The 13549-nt window shown below is 47.2% G+C and overlaps 1 protein-coding gene across 1 annotated transcript in view; it reads right to left on the bottom strand.

Moving 5' to 3' along the window:
• Window positions 1–273: 273 nt before the first annotated feature.
• DIXDC1 (DIX domain containing 1) overlaps window positions 274–13549 on the bottom strand; it is a 31956-nt gene continuing 18680 nt past the window's right edge. The window contains exons 9-19 of the mRNA XM_067565420.1: window positions 13190–13240; window positions 11425–11529; window positions 10740–10793; window positions 10070–10162; window positions 9907–9978; window positions 9240–9317; window positions 8877–9038; window positions 7566–7632; window positions 5822–5930; window positions 5047–5155; window positions 274–3773 (exon numbers count right to left, since the gene is read on the bottom strand). Of these exons, the coding sequence (XP_067421521.1) occupies window positions 3693–3773; window positions 5047–5155; window positions 5822–5930; window positions 7566–7632; window positions 8877–9038; window positions 9240–9317; window positions 9907–9978; window positions 10070–10162; window positions 10740–10793; window positions 11425–11529; window positions 13190–13240 (981 nt within the window). The 3' untranslated portion in view covers window positions 274–3692. The remainder of the gene's footprint in view (window positions 3774–5046; window positions 5156–5821; window positions 5931–7565; window positions 7633–8876; window positions 9039–9239; window positions 9318–9906; window positions 9979–10069; window positions 10163–10739; window positions 10794–11424; window positions 11530–13189; window positions 13241–13549) is intronic.

Genomic DNA, 13549 nt, shown 5'->3' with positions numbered 1-13549 from the left:
ATCAGACTCCATTTGCAAACTACAGTTTATTGAGTTTATTTTTTCTTGGTCCACAAATCCAAAGTACACCCAGTCAGCTATATCCAGCTCCTAGATATACAGATAGACCTCCGTTCTCACTCTGCTGGAGGACAGAGAGTGAGAGTAACTGTCCTTTTTAAAAGTGATGAATGCAAACTTTATAGAGTTTCTAAGAAAATATAACTTTATAGATAAGGTGTGTTAAATAATCAAGTTACAATGATAGGAAACCAGAAAGTAGGGCAGAAATAAACATATATAGGATCAAAGGAAAACATTTAAACCAAGTCCAAGGCCTGATTCTGATCCCATATGCTCTGCTCTAAATCAGGAGTAAATCCATTTAAGCCAATCATGTTACACTAGTGTAAAACTGGTGTAAGTGATAGGAGAATCTGGCCCCATGTGTACCTACTGTTTTCCAGGATTATCTTGTCCCCCTTTATTTTGTGAATAACTTTTCTTCACCTACCTCATATTCCTTTCTGATCATTCATATAATGAGAGGAAGTCAAGAGAAAACTCATGTCATTGCAGGAACAAAGCTGACCCTGAGTTCTGCGTGTGTTAGAGTCTCTGAGGGCAGCAATCCTAGGAAGAGAACAAGGCATGACCATGGCCTTCAATTTAAGACGTACTAATAATTCTGTCCTCAGGCTCTCTCACACAAGTGCCAGTGACTTCTGTGGGAGTTGCAGCTTTGTATCCGAGGGCAGAGTGCTGCCAGTACTTTTCAAGGGTTTGAACTCAGTACAGAAATCATCTGTTCTGTCACTGAGGAAACAAGGTTTTTGTTTTAGCTTGTATGTGGTTTTAACACTGATGAAGGGTGCTTGGCTGATAGTGCTACAGAGTGAAATCTTTACCCCTAGAATACGTATCGCAGTGGCAGTGCAAGTTTCCTTCTTTGTGTCCCCTCCAAATGTACTTCATCCCTACCCTGAAGCAAACACATGAGAATAATTGGCTCCAGGGTTGATTCAGTCCTTGGCCCCTCTGCTGAGACTGGAAACAGAAATTTCAATGGTAACAGTGGTTATGGCGATGTGGAACCATTAAGAACAGGACTGAGATTCCCAACTCATTCCATGTAGGCCATCAATCAGCCATTGCTGGAGTGGTGGCCAGGGTCACTGAGACTGGACTGAAACCTATGACCTAAAGGTGAGAATTTCTATCTCATTAGCAATTACCTCAGCCGTCGTGTCACTGAAGACAACTCTTAAATGCTGCTCATCTCTTAAAAGCAGAGAGGGTTACAGGAGGGATATGTGGAGGCCTTTGAAAAATTACTGTTTTAATTGTTTCCTAAAGCGCACAACTCTTACTGAAATTAAACAGACTAGTAAAACTTGAATTAAAATACATTCAAGATTAATTGTGACTGAAATACAACAATGAATTTTAGTATGATAACCCCATGCTGTCTTATAGCAACATACTAAAACACATGCAACAGAGAAACCAGTGATTTCCAGGGAGGAAAAGAACTTTTTCTTTTCAGGACTGATACAGCTTTTCTCCCAGTAAAGAACTTTCCCAAATGCGGATGTTTTGACTGCTGTTTGTGAAGAGAAAGGGTATGTGTAAATCAGCCTATGAAATGGAGCAGATCAATGGGCTAACGGCCAACACATGTTCTACCAGTGCAGGAATGGGGTCAGAAAGGCTCTGCCTGTATACTGAGGGAGTAAGAAGACAAACTACATGTAATTACAGTCTGTACAAGAAACAGCTGGCAAAATATAAAAACAACAGGGACTAGTACTTTTGTAGTAAAATAAAGCTAGTCATGGAACCTACTTTGCATGGTATTAACAGGAGACTATAAAACATATCGACATTCTCTAGAAAATGAGTAAACTATAGCATAGTATTGTGGACATCTACATAAAGCACTTACACTGGTATAAAAATAGACACCTCAGACAATGATGTAAACTGGTACAAAATAATTCCAAAAACCAGTAACTCGTTTACAAAAGGTCACATGAATATAAAATAATAACACCGAGTTTTCTTCATCTCCCAGCCTCACATGCACAACTCAGACAAGCAGGCAGCCCGACGACGGGGGGGCACGTGTACCAAAGGTGAACGGACTGAGGCTCGACTCACTGTTTGACCTTTTCAGTCCACAGTGTCTGTCTGCGGCAGACTGCAGCCAGCTTTGCAGAAGTCTGGCTGCCTGACAGTATGAAAGCAGGGCCTGGCTCTGCCGCAAGAAAACCTGGGTCACCAAGGGTATGTCTACGCTGCAATAAAACACCCCTGGGTGGCCCGTGTCAGCTGACTCGGGCTCAGGCTGCAGGGCTATAAAACTGCAGTGTTGACCCTCTCCCTTTGCAGGGTCCCAGAGCACGGGCTCCAGCTCGACCCAAACGTCTACTCCGGAATTTTATAGCCCTGCGAGCCTGGGTTAGCTGACATGGGCCAGCCGTGGGTGTTTTATTGCAGTGCAGACGCACCGTAACAGATCTCATGGCCCATGCTCTCTCCTCCAATTGACCATTTTCTAATCCATTAGGTGCCAGAGACAAAAGCACGCTGGGAATTGGAGTGCTGCAGCTCACAATGTGTATCCTACCAGTTTGGTTATTTGCTTAATGGCCTTGTCAGTCAGTGAACATCAAGTGCACGGTGATGCCTGCACAAAGAAAGTTGGAAGAAAGAATGCAGATGCACCAACAGAACAGACTTTGTCACCTCATTCCGGAAGAGACATTCCTGCTTGTTTCCTGGGAGAGTAGATGAGATATTTTGTCTGCCTGGCTGGATGTATGGAAAGGGCAGGGATGGTAAAGTCTGTAAGGGAAAGGGAGCTGGCAAAAGGAGAAGCAAAAGTACCTCATCACCCCTGATGGAAGTTACAAAGGTTTCTGCTCCCTCCCTTGAAACAAAAGTCCATTGGCAGTTAAGTAAACACCTGTTACCAAAGAGTTCACAGGGCAACAAAGGAGATAAGACCTGACTGCAGGTTGAAGGGCAAACGGCAGAAGCAAGGCTAGGAAGTGGAAACTTGCATCTGGGAAGAAAGACAACGTTGCCAAGCTGGTGGTCTTTGCTTTAGTAGTGCTTAGCACAATCCATAAGCCTCTTGCACTGTCAGGTTTCTGGTGCTCTTTGTATCCAGAGCCTGTAAAGTTCACTGAAGGGAGCTCTGCTCTGCTTCTTCAGCACAAATACAACAGGAATAGATTTTGGTTGGTTAGACCTGGTAAAAACTAGAATCTAGCAGCATCTTCTGGTCCATGAGGGCAGAACTTCTTGTTTCAGGGATCAGTGCAGGTTCTTACAATACTGAATGTGTCACCTCAGAGTTGAAATGTCCAGATTACGAACAGCAGCAGGCATTTCAGGGGGTGGGGAGCCAGGAGAATGGAGAAACACATCTTTAAGGCCTCCAGGGTCTTGCTGACAGGACAAAGCAAGATGATTCTTTCCCACCAACCTGTGATTTCAGAATCGCAACACTGTCTGCATTTGGCCATGGAAAGTTAAATGCCAGGCATCCTCACTCACAAAAAAGTGTTTTACCCGTTGTTTGTAGAGAAGTTGTCTCTTTTGGCAGCTTGAAGTGGACATGTCTCAGCTCACACTCTTTTTGGTCATTATTTCTGAGCATAGCAGCCAGTCACAGGTCCCCACAATAACAAGACCTAAGAGTCTGATTAATTCTCCCCGTGATCCTCTTCTACCCAGGCTACGATTTTCCCCTCCCAACCAGGAATGATGTCATCATCCTGGAACACCTATAAAAAGGCAGAGAATCAGGTCACTTTCAGTAGATGGGCACTTGCTTTGTCACATCTGAACGGCATGAGAAATGGAGGAACTAAACCAAACAATAAAAATAACTGGCACTTACACAGCACGTTAAGTTTCCAACATACTTTAAAAACAGCAGTATGGCTGCTTACTCCTCCCCCATAAAGAAAAAGGAAAGGATTATTATCCCATTTTTCTGACTGGGAAAGTGAGATACAGAGAAGGGACATGATTTGCCTAATGTCACATAGGAAGTCAGTATCAGAGCCAGAATTAAACCTTGCGAACTCCTTCTCCCAGACCTCAGCTCAGAACTTTAGCTAGCACTGTCTCTGGAGCATGCTACTGATGTATTCTTAACAAAAAACTTTCTGGGTGAAGGGCACCATTTACAGTTACTGCCGGGAGAAGGAAGAGGATTCTTTGCAGTATAGAAATAGCTAATTACAAACCAAGAACCACATTCAGCTCTGGCATAAGTAGGCACACTGACCTCAACAGGAGTTGCACCACTTATGCCAGAGCTGACTCTGGCTCCAGGTATTTAGGATTCTTTAGAGAAAGCCCATCCCCACCAGCGTGGCTCACAGCCCTGGGACACAGAGCCACAAATGGAGAAAACTCTGCATTGGTTTAGATGGAGAAATGGCCCAAATCCTGCTGGCCTGCCCATGCAAGAAACCTCTCTGACATCAGTGAGCTGATGCAAACTATTGTCTGATATAAGTGGACAGTGCGTCCAATAGGCCGGGTGCTGATTTCACAGGTTGCAACACACCAGCCAAAACAACAGGTGTCACACTGGCTCTATTAATTCCAAATCAAGCTTTGAAAAAAGGGTTTGGAAACCTAATTTTTGGATTAACCAAATGTCTGCTTTGTTTGGAAGACTCTTTCTGCTCCAAAATGTAGGTGACCACTGGATAGTTGCTTTTTTTGCATCCCCCAAACAGCGTTGTCATAGGGAGCGTCCCTGGGAGCAGCTGGCACAGTGAAGGAGGGACCCTGCAAATCAGCATCCACCATTTGTGCACCTTTGTGATCACACTAAAGTCACTACTCTGGGTGGGACCAAACGTGTTCCTTTTTGGCTCCTTATTTAGGGGCTGTCATCCCTTCAACAGTCACTCTGAAAACTTGCTCTGTAACAAGTTAGAGATTTCTCTCACATGGAAAGTGAATCTGGCAGAGATTTCCAGGCTGTTGCTGGTACTGTGACCCACACACAAACTTAGATACTAAAAGGGCCATACATACCTCCTCCTTGACTGTGCCAAACTCTGGATCTAGGGCTTTGAAATGGTACCGGTGGGTTCCTTCCCGATCGATAGCTGCCTTGAAGTCCTTCAGAGTCACCTCACCTAACCTGCAAAACAGGAGTAAAGAATTATCCTCGCTGGCATATTCTGCCACAGGATTAAGATCAAGTGCTTGGACTCAGCTGTCAGATGACACACTGAACACTAGCACCGGCATGAATATCATACGGCAGAATGGACAGCAGCACACTGCGGTTAGCCAGAGTGCCTGGAAAATATCTGGTGAAACCCAAAGCATCTGATCACAGATAGAATAGCGTTTTTTATTTATTGAAAACAAACCCAAAGCAACTCTTTTATGTTTCCTATTTGCACTGACCGCAATAGCTGATATCTTAGATGGAGCCTTGCGCTAAATGGTTTGTGTTGTGTTGGTGTAAGTGTAAAACTGTCTGGCTGCTGCTCTCTCATTAAAACCAGAGATGAATTATCACACAAACTAGAGATCAATCTGTGGGGACTTTAAATAAACAAACTAATTACATATGCATCAGCTGGGGAATCCGGTCAGGCTGAAAGTAACAAACATATACATCCTGGGTCTGCTTTCTTGTCACCATTTGCTCTTTGCAATAAAATAAAGTCAAAGGCCAGATTTAAGGGATGGAGCGCATGTGTTGGTGGGTGGAAGAACCATGGATTAAATCAGTGCTTTCAGTGAACCAAACTCTATTAGCGCCCATCCATCTCCATGTGGCAGAGCCAGGCCTCACCTCTTTGGTATATTGACCATGAAAGGTGTGAGGGAGCGATCAGTGAAGTAGAGCACTTTGGTGCAGGCACTGCTGCTCATAGTGGGTGTGCTGTGAGAATGAGGCAATTCTGCAAAGAGAGAAGCACAAAGCACTTGTCACTGCAGGCAAAGGAGGGCACAGTTTCTTTCCCATCCTGTTCCCCTATAGTCATTCTCAGCATCTTATTACATGATGGGTCTTACAGGAAGACAATGCACTGGAAGGTGGGTATTACGATGTGAGCCCGGAGGACCACCCTCGTGCAGCCCCGTGGGATGATGACACACAGTCCAACCCACAGTGCACCCAGCACACCACCTATACCACAGATACTTTGCCTGCTGTCTTTGTTGAATTCCTGCCCATTCTGGAAGGATCACCACATGAGTGACCCCCTTCTAGCAGTTCAGAGGCAAGGGAGGAATGTAAAATAAGTGGTTATTATTCTGCTTGCCTTCACTCACAGAAAAGGGGGAGCAGTAATTAATTGACACCAACAGGACGAGGTCCTCCTCAGCTCAGCCCTACCAACTCAGAAAGGTGCAGCAGACCAGTCACCTGCCCGTCTGCCCACATTACGCAGACTAGGGAGGTGTCTGTGTGGCGTGCGCGTGGGTTTCTCTTTGTTAATATGCACATCTATCTTTCTGACCCTCCCAATTCCTACAATACAGGTGTGTCTATGCCAAAGACCTAGGCAGGGGAAGGGTTAAAAAGTGCAGCCCTCTCTGGTGTTTAACCTTCACAATACGTACACAAAGAAAGCAAACTGCAGATCTGGACATCAATCACAAGGGTTTTTTGGCTTAAAGAATCTCTAGAGCCATCACTTTGAGCTCTTTAATCCTCAGTAATTCTGGGTTTGTGGGAGCTGAAGCCTGAATAATTTGACGACTGCAGTTGAGGAGAAGGTGCCTGCAGGGGCTTTGGGAGGCGGATGAGACATGTTTTGCATGAATTGGGCTGGTGACATGGAGGCTGCTGCCTGAACTGCAGCTTTAAAGAAAAGAGGAAAGGGAACACAGGTGACTTCTCAGCAGAACTCACATCAGGCTCTTCCTCCCGATGCTAACATCTCCCTACCCTTTCCCTCCCTAAAATCCGCCTGGTGCTGGGCACTGCTATGCAGTTAAAAGGTGGGGCCCGCTATTTGTCCCCAAAGCTGACAGGCTGACTCCTCTCTGCCAATTTGAGAATTCAGTTTTTACAAAGCAATGGATTGTTCAGGTTATATGTACAACCAACCTCAGAGAAGCAGTTCCCATGATGGAGAGGAAACTATCGCTGCTCCCAAGGTCGGGCAAATGCAGTGAGAGAAAATCCAGTGCTACCATGTATGCATTAAACCCCAAGGGACGGTATTCATGACCACTAGGTGGTGCAAGCACTTAATGCAGCCAACAATAATTCTTAAGGAGTCATGAGAAAAACATGGCATTTTCCCCTGAATCTAAAGAGTAATTACTAATTACTATTATTTATATCGTAGTAGTGCCCAGGGATTCCAGTCAGGATCAGGCTCCCGTTCTGCCTGCCCACAGCCCCTTGCACTGAAGTTTAGTCTGTGAAGCAAACAGCCAAGGAGCAGTGCTACAGCGATGGAATGGAGTGAGAAGCCAGCCTATTCTGCTTCCCAGGAGGGACACGGTGCAGTGGACTCTGTCCAGGAAACCTCTGAGCCACGAAGCCAGTTTTTGGCATGATGGAGCTGAAATGCACTCACTAGAATTGGGAGACCAGGAGTCTCGATACTCATTCGCAGCTCGACTTGCAGGTGACTTCCCTTGAACCTACAGGGAAAGGCAAGAAAGTGAGGGCAGAGGGTCAGTTCCCAAGGTGCCCAATGGTTCAAGCAACTGACCAGGGACGTGAAATGTCAGGAAGCAGTTTAAAAGAACCTTCTTCTTACACACACACACACCCCTAGCAACCCGACCTACCCTCACACACACACATATACAAATCTACACACAAGACCCCCTCCACAAGACAGACACACAGAGAACCCCGATACATACAGATTTTCATCCAGACCCCTGCCGCAGGATATGGCATTTAAATGTAATCAATGTGAATGACTATTTTCTCCCAAGATGCTGAGAGCTCAGATTTCCCATAGCCTCTCCCACTACCCAGAGATGGAAGGTTCACTATCTACAATCCCTTACTGGGTTCTGCATGGCCTGTAGGGATGGACAGTCCTTAGAGAACAACAGTCAGAGGACAGACTCTGGAGTCAGGTTCACCTGGGCTTTGAATGTCATTGTTAACTTTTCGCCCTGCCACACTTCTTGCAGACATGAAATGGATCCCAGCACGCTGATTAAGAGGTCTCCGAAGAAACAACAGATGGGATGGACTGACTAAAAATGCTAACATGGCCCTACTCCCAGACAGGGACAAGTGAAATCTGTGTAGTTATAAGGTCAGCAAGTGTCTGCTTCCAAATACCGCTATCAGGCACAATGTGTCTAGGCAGCAGCAATGGCGGCTCATGGTGGCTTAGTAATAGCTCTTTACCCACCCAGGCTTCACAGCACTCCCCAAACGTTCACCAATTAATCCTCACAGCCCCCGGAGGGGGAAACCAACGCACAAAGAGGTGAAGTGACTTAGCTAAGGTCACACAGCAAGTCAGTGTCAGAAGCAGGAACAGAACACAGGAGACCTGATTTACAGGCCCCTGTTCCAACCATTAGACTGGATAAGTCTGCTTCTCAGTGATATAAGCAGCACATCTCCTCATGAGGCCTCCAGTAGGGGCAGTGAGAGCAGAGACGTGAGGTACAGTAATGAAGCACCATCTGCTACACCCCATGGGCTTCCCCAGAGCTGGTTGGGATCCTTAGGGGCCCTCCATCTGCCACAATCTAAGCTTCTTCAGGATACAGTGAGTGGAGTCACCACAGGCTCAGCACACTGCAGGGAGAGATGTGAGGGCCTGGAGCACTCCCGGGTGGCTAGCTCTGCTCTCTGTGTCTGGTCAGTAAGGGGAAGTGGAGGTAAGAAGTCAAGCTCAGTGGGGAATGTTTACCCTTCTCTCTTGCCTCTTCTGCGTCTCCACACGGTGCAGTCTCTCCATCAGGCTGGAGATGCCCTGTTCCAGGCTGTCAATGGTGTGGTGCTGGGGGTCATGGCCGCTGAAACTGTTCCGCAAGCTGCGGAGGGCATCACGCACCAACTGCAGGTCGTTCGTCTGCCCAAGAGACCAGGAGAAATCAGTCAATGCAGGGATTCAGACCCTCAGTGTAACCTCCCTCCCTCCTGGTACTGCAGCTTCTCCCAGGCACAGCGGACCCTCAGGGGCCTGCACTTTCCCTTACAGGCTGGCAGCTGCAGAGGGAAGGATGCTGACTGGAGTCCTGAGCTAGCTCTGGCTAAGCAGCAGGATACTTACCACTCTGTGGGCTGTGGGAGCAGCTCCTTTTCCTGCTGTCTGGAGGAAGCCATTGCTCTGAGTGCTGTAGCCCGTCATCTGTTGCAAGGAGAAGAAACTCTAACAGACAGTACAGCAAGTTTCTGGACTTCCCAGCAGAAGATTCCAAGGTGCCAACTTCAGATTTGTGAGAGGGCAGAGAAAGCAACTGCACCAACGATACAGCCCCATTGGTAGTAGCATTCTGCATATTAGATATCCGCTAAGGAACCCACATATACCCCTGGAATCTAGGCAAGTGTAATGATTCCCATTTTACAGATGGGGAAACTGAGGCAGAGATGGGCAGTGAATTGTCACAAGGCGATGGAGGGAGTCAGTGTTGGGACTGGAATTAGAACCCAGGAATTCCTGGCTCCCCATCCTGTGCTCAAACCACTGCACTTTGCCTCATGTCATTCTGATGGAGGGAGTTGAATAGGTCAGAACTTTCCCAGCTGACCTGCATCAAAGAGCACCCCCCCTTCCAGAAGCTGAGACTGTGATGTCACATGGAGCCTGGACCCCCTCGGACAGAGGGGACACCCTGGGAGCCTGGCACTAGACTCTGGCTGCACATCATATAATGCCAGGCAGAGAACTGCGTTCCAAGAGCCTGATGTGTTCCAAGTACTAAAGCCCCACACACCTCTCCTGCCTCTCTCTTTATGCACTGAGCCAGCAGGGCCTCCTTGTGCTCCAGCTCCTGCTCCAAATCTGCCTGCAAAGGGAACAGACGAGTCAGCATGAACTTAGCTGACGAGGCAGGCAGCAGCTACTTAGGGGGCAGGGCATGATTGTGGGCTCGGTACCTGCTGGTAGCTGGCCTCAGAGAGCTGACGGAGCATTTCATCCAGCTTGGCCTGGTGCTGCTGTAAATGCCGATCCTTCTGGCCCAACTCCTTCTGCAACCCAGAGGGATTAGGGGTATCAGTGTATGAGCAAGTGATGAAGGCTCACCCCCATTTTCCTCATGAGCAGGGAAGGGTTAAAGCGGGCACAGCCTATCTGCCTTAAACTCCGTGTTCTAACTGTGCAGTAAGGCCTTGTTTGAAAGGGTCAGTCAGGACCCCACTGACCTGGGCTACAAACACAGCACAGAGGCCAGCAGCACAGCTGATTTATAGGCCCAAGTTTCATGTAAGGCCCCCTGGATGACTTAGTGACACAGATGTTATGGGTGCTGGGTTTGTGGGTGAGTGTTGTGCACTCAAGTAACCCAGATACCACTGTGACGAGTACTCTGGGGTGTGGCATGGTCCCCAAAGTGGTAGGCACCTTCCAGCCTTCTTAACCTGAGCAGCCATACTCCACATCACAGAGGACGTCACAGAGATCTCCTTTTATTGCTATTTCGTCACAGTGACAATCCATGAGGGTGCCAGAGCCTGGGGCACAGACAGCGAGTGCAGGAGCACTACAGGAAGAATGTTTCCAGGGCTCTCCCAATCTCCAAGTGGCTGGGCTGGAAGTTTCCCTTACTTTGTATTCTCCCAGGAGTCGGTTCCTCTCTTCAATCTTCCTCTGCAGATCAACCTGCAGAATCAAAATCCAGGAGGGAGGTTTGTATCTCAGGAGATCAAGTGCATCCATTGACACAAACCTCTCCTCACCCGTGTGTGATAAAGGCTGCCATGGAGGATATGGTCACAGAGTAACAGCTAGCACATGCACCCAAGTCACATGCACATATTCGGGGACATAGGCTGTTCCCCTGGGAATGGCAACTATGCTTGGCCCTCCTTTACCCCCCTGCTGTGTCCTCAATGCTGATTCTACACGTGCGCTATCTGCCAAACACCACTTGCCTTTAACACAAGGAACAGAGATGAAGGGAGCACTGCAGCTTTAGCCCAGTTATATGAAAACATAAAGCAACGCGCTTCCCTGTTGGAGGATGGGGAAAAGGAAGAGGGACCCCGTAAGTGGAAGGAGGAGCAGGAGAGTCTGACTACAGGCCCCTGGGTTTGCACTGCCTTGTTTCCTCTGCATAGCCCTGTGATCACTGCTCCATCTACCCCACAGCTCATGAACTCACACTGCGCTCACCAGCCCCATGCTGTGACTGCTGGGCCTGCTGCCTTGTGGTTTCAGACCCTGCAATCCCTAGCCACCTCCCCCCCCAATACCTGTGACACTGCCTTCATCAGTAGTACAAATGACTCACATTCTGGTTGTGCAGTTCCTCCTTGTCCATATTTGCTCTCAGCAGCTCTTGCTTTAGCTGAAGAACTGAAGCATCCTGCTGAGCCAACCTCTGTTGCAATGCATCCTGAGAAAATACATGTTTTATCGTTAACACAGTGCCCCTGGTGTGCAAGGTGTAGGCAGGCACTCTGCCGTGAGGAGCTGATGGTCAAAATTTGATAGATAACACAGTAAAAATGACAACAGGTCAAGGGGAAATGAAGGGACATGCAGGGTGCCAGAGTGGAGCCCATGGGCCATGGGTGAGCCCTGGCACCCACAGCAGGAGATGTGAAGGCCTCTGCCTGAACAAGCTCTAAGGTCTTACACTGTGATGCTGCCTGCTGCTGAATTCTCTGTCTTTAGCCAGCTGTTAAAGTCACTGAGGAATTTCTGTGCTTCTGTTTGAGCTTCCTGCTCAAGCATGCGGAGGCCAACCTCCCTCAGTGGAGAGAACCAGCTGTGTGTTTTGAGGCTTTTTGGTGGCACAGAGCCAGTGCCCCCAATCTACCACCTGAACCACTCAAAGGAAAGAAACAGGCAAACGTCTGTCAAGGGAGCAAGGCCTCAGATGTGAAAAATTCAAGCTTCCAGTGTGGCATAACTGGGTTGGGCAACTCCTCTCTGAACATGTCTCTGAGGAGCCAGGTCCCTGCCTGACTCGGGGCTCACTCCTGCACTTTTCCATTCATATTATTATGAAGCAAACATCTCCACCTTGGACAGCTACTGCCGTGTGCTTCCTCCACAACACAATGTGACAGGCAGCTCTAAAAATACCCTGTGCTCAGGAGCAGATTATTAAAGCGCTCATGCTCCAGAGGGAGGCGCTGGGCAAACAGGAACACAAACAGCCAAAAAGCTGCCCCAGCTGAGGACATCTGCACATACCATGGTTTCCTCCTGCCTCTTTGCTGTTGGAAATAAACCAATAACCACACTAACCCCTACAGTGTTTATTCCCAGGATAGCAGCGCTAACAGGCCATTAGAATCACCATACACATATCCTGTTCCACCCATCCCTTAGGAGAAAATGAGGCCCAAAGAGGCAATGTGATTTGGCTAAGGTCGCAAAGACAGTCAGTGAAAGTCAGGAATAGAACCTAGAAGTCCTAATTCGCAATCCCCTGCTCTGACCATACTCACTTCCCAGTGCCAGGAATAGAACCCAGGAGAAGAGCCACAAGAATGATTAAGGATTAGAAAGCCGACCTAATAGTGATAGACCGAAGGAGTCAATCTATTTAGTTTAACAAAGAGAAGATTAAGGAATGATTTGATTACAGTATGTGAGTATCTATAGGGGGAACAGATATTTAATAATGGGCTTTTCAATTTAGCAGAGAAAGGTATAACACAATCCAATGGCTGGAAGCTGAAGCTAGACAAATTTAGACTGGATATAAAGCATACCTCTTTGACAATGAGGGTAATTAACCATTAGAACAATTTACCAAGGGTCGAAGTGGATTCTCCATCACTTACAATTTTTAAGTCAAGACTGGATGTTTTTCTAAAACATCAGCTCTAGGAATTATTTTGGGGCAGTTCTCTGCCCTCACCCAGACGATCACAATGGTCCCTTCTGGCCTTGGAATATATGAAGCTATGAGTCCTGACTTCCACTTCCTTGCTCTAACAGGCTCTACTCCAGTCTTTGGGGTAAACTGAGAATGTATAATGTCCCCTCTGACAGGCTCCCGAGGTTTACTGTTAAATTTAATTAGCTCTCTCTCTTCTCACCTTTATTCCTTGTAGGTTTCGAGCTTCTTGTTTGTATTTCAGTAATTCCTTCTGTAAATCCAAGACAATTTGTTTAAGTGATAGCTCCATGTCACCCCAGAATTGTCCTCATCCCTCCCAATACTAGGTCTCTAGAGATCCTCTTTGGAATAAAACAAACCCCACTTCCTTCCACAGACCAAAAAAACACATCCAGCCAGGACCTGTTCTAAAGAGTTTACAAACTCAGCAATAGAAATCACTCCTTCTCCATGAAACACCTTCTGAACAGCCATAGCTGCCCTACACTCTTTATATTTAAATTGCAGAGATAAAGATTGTGAATTCCCCCAAATCTACCCTTCGAGACAATGCTGAGCA

This window comes from Emydura macquarii, unplaced genomic scaffold (genome assembly GCF_026122565.2).
Source record: "Emydura macquarii macquarii isolate MOO-44397 ecotype Brisbane River unplaced genomic scaffold, CSIRO-AGI_Emac_v2 contig_312, whole genome shotgun sequence".
NCBI lineage: Eukaryota > Metazoa > Chordata > Testudines > Chelidae > Emydura > Emydura macquarii.
The sequence above is the reverse complement of the archived record's forward strand: the minus strand, read 5'-3'. Positions and strand labels throughout refer to the sequence as shown.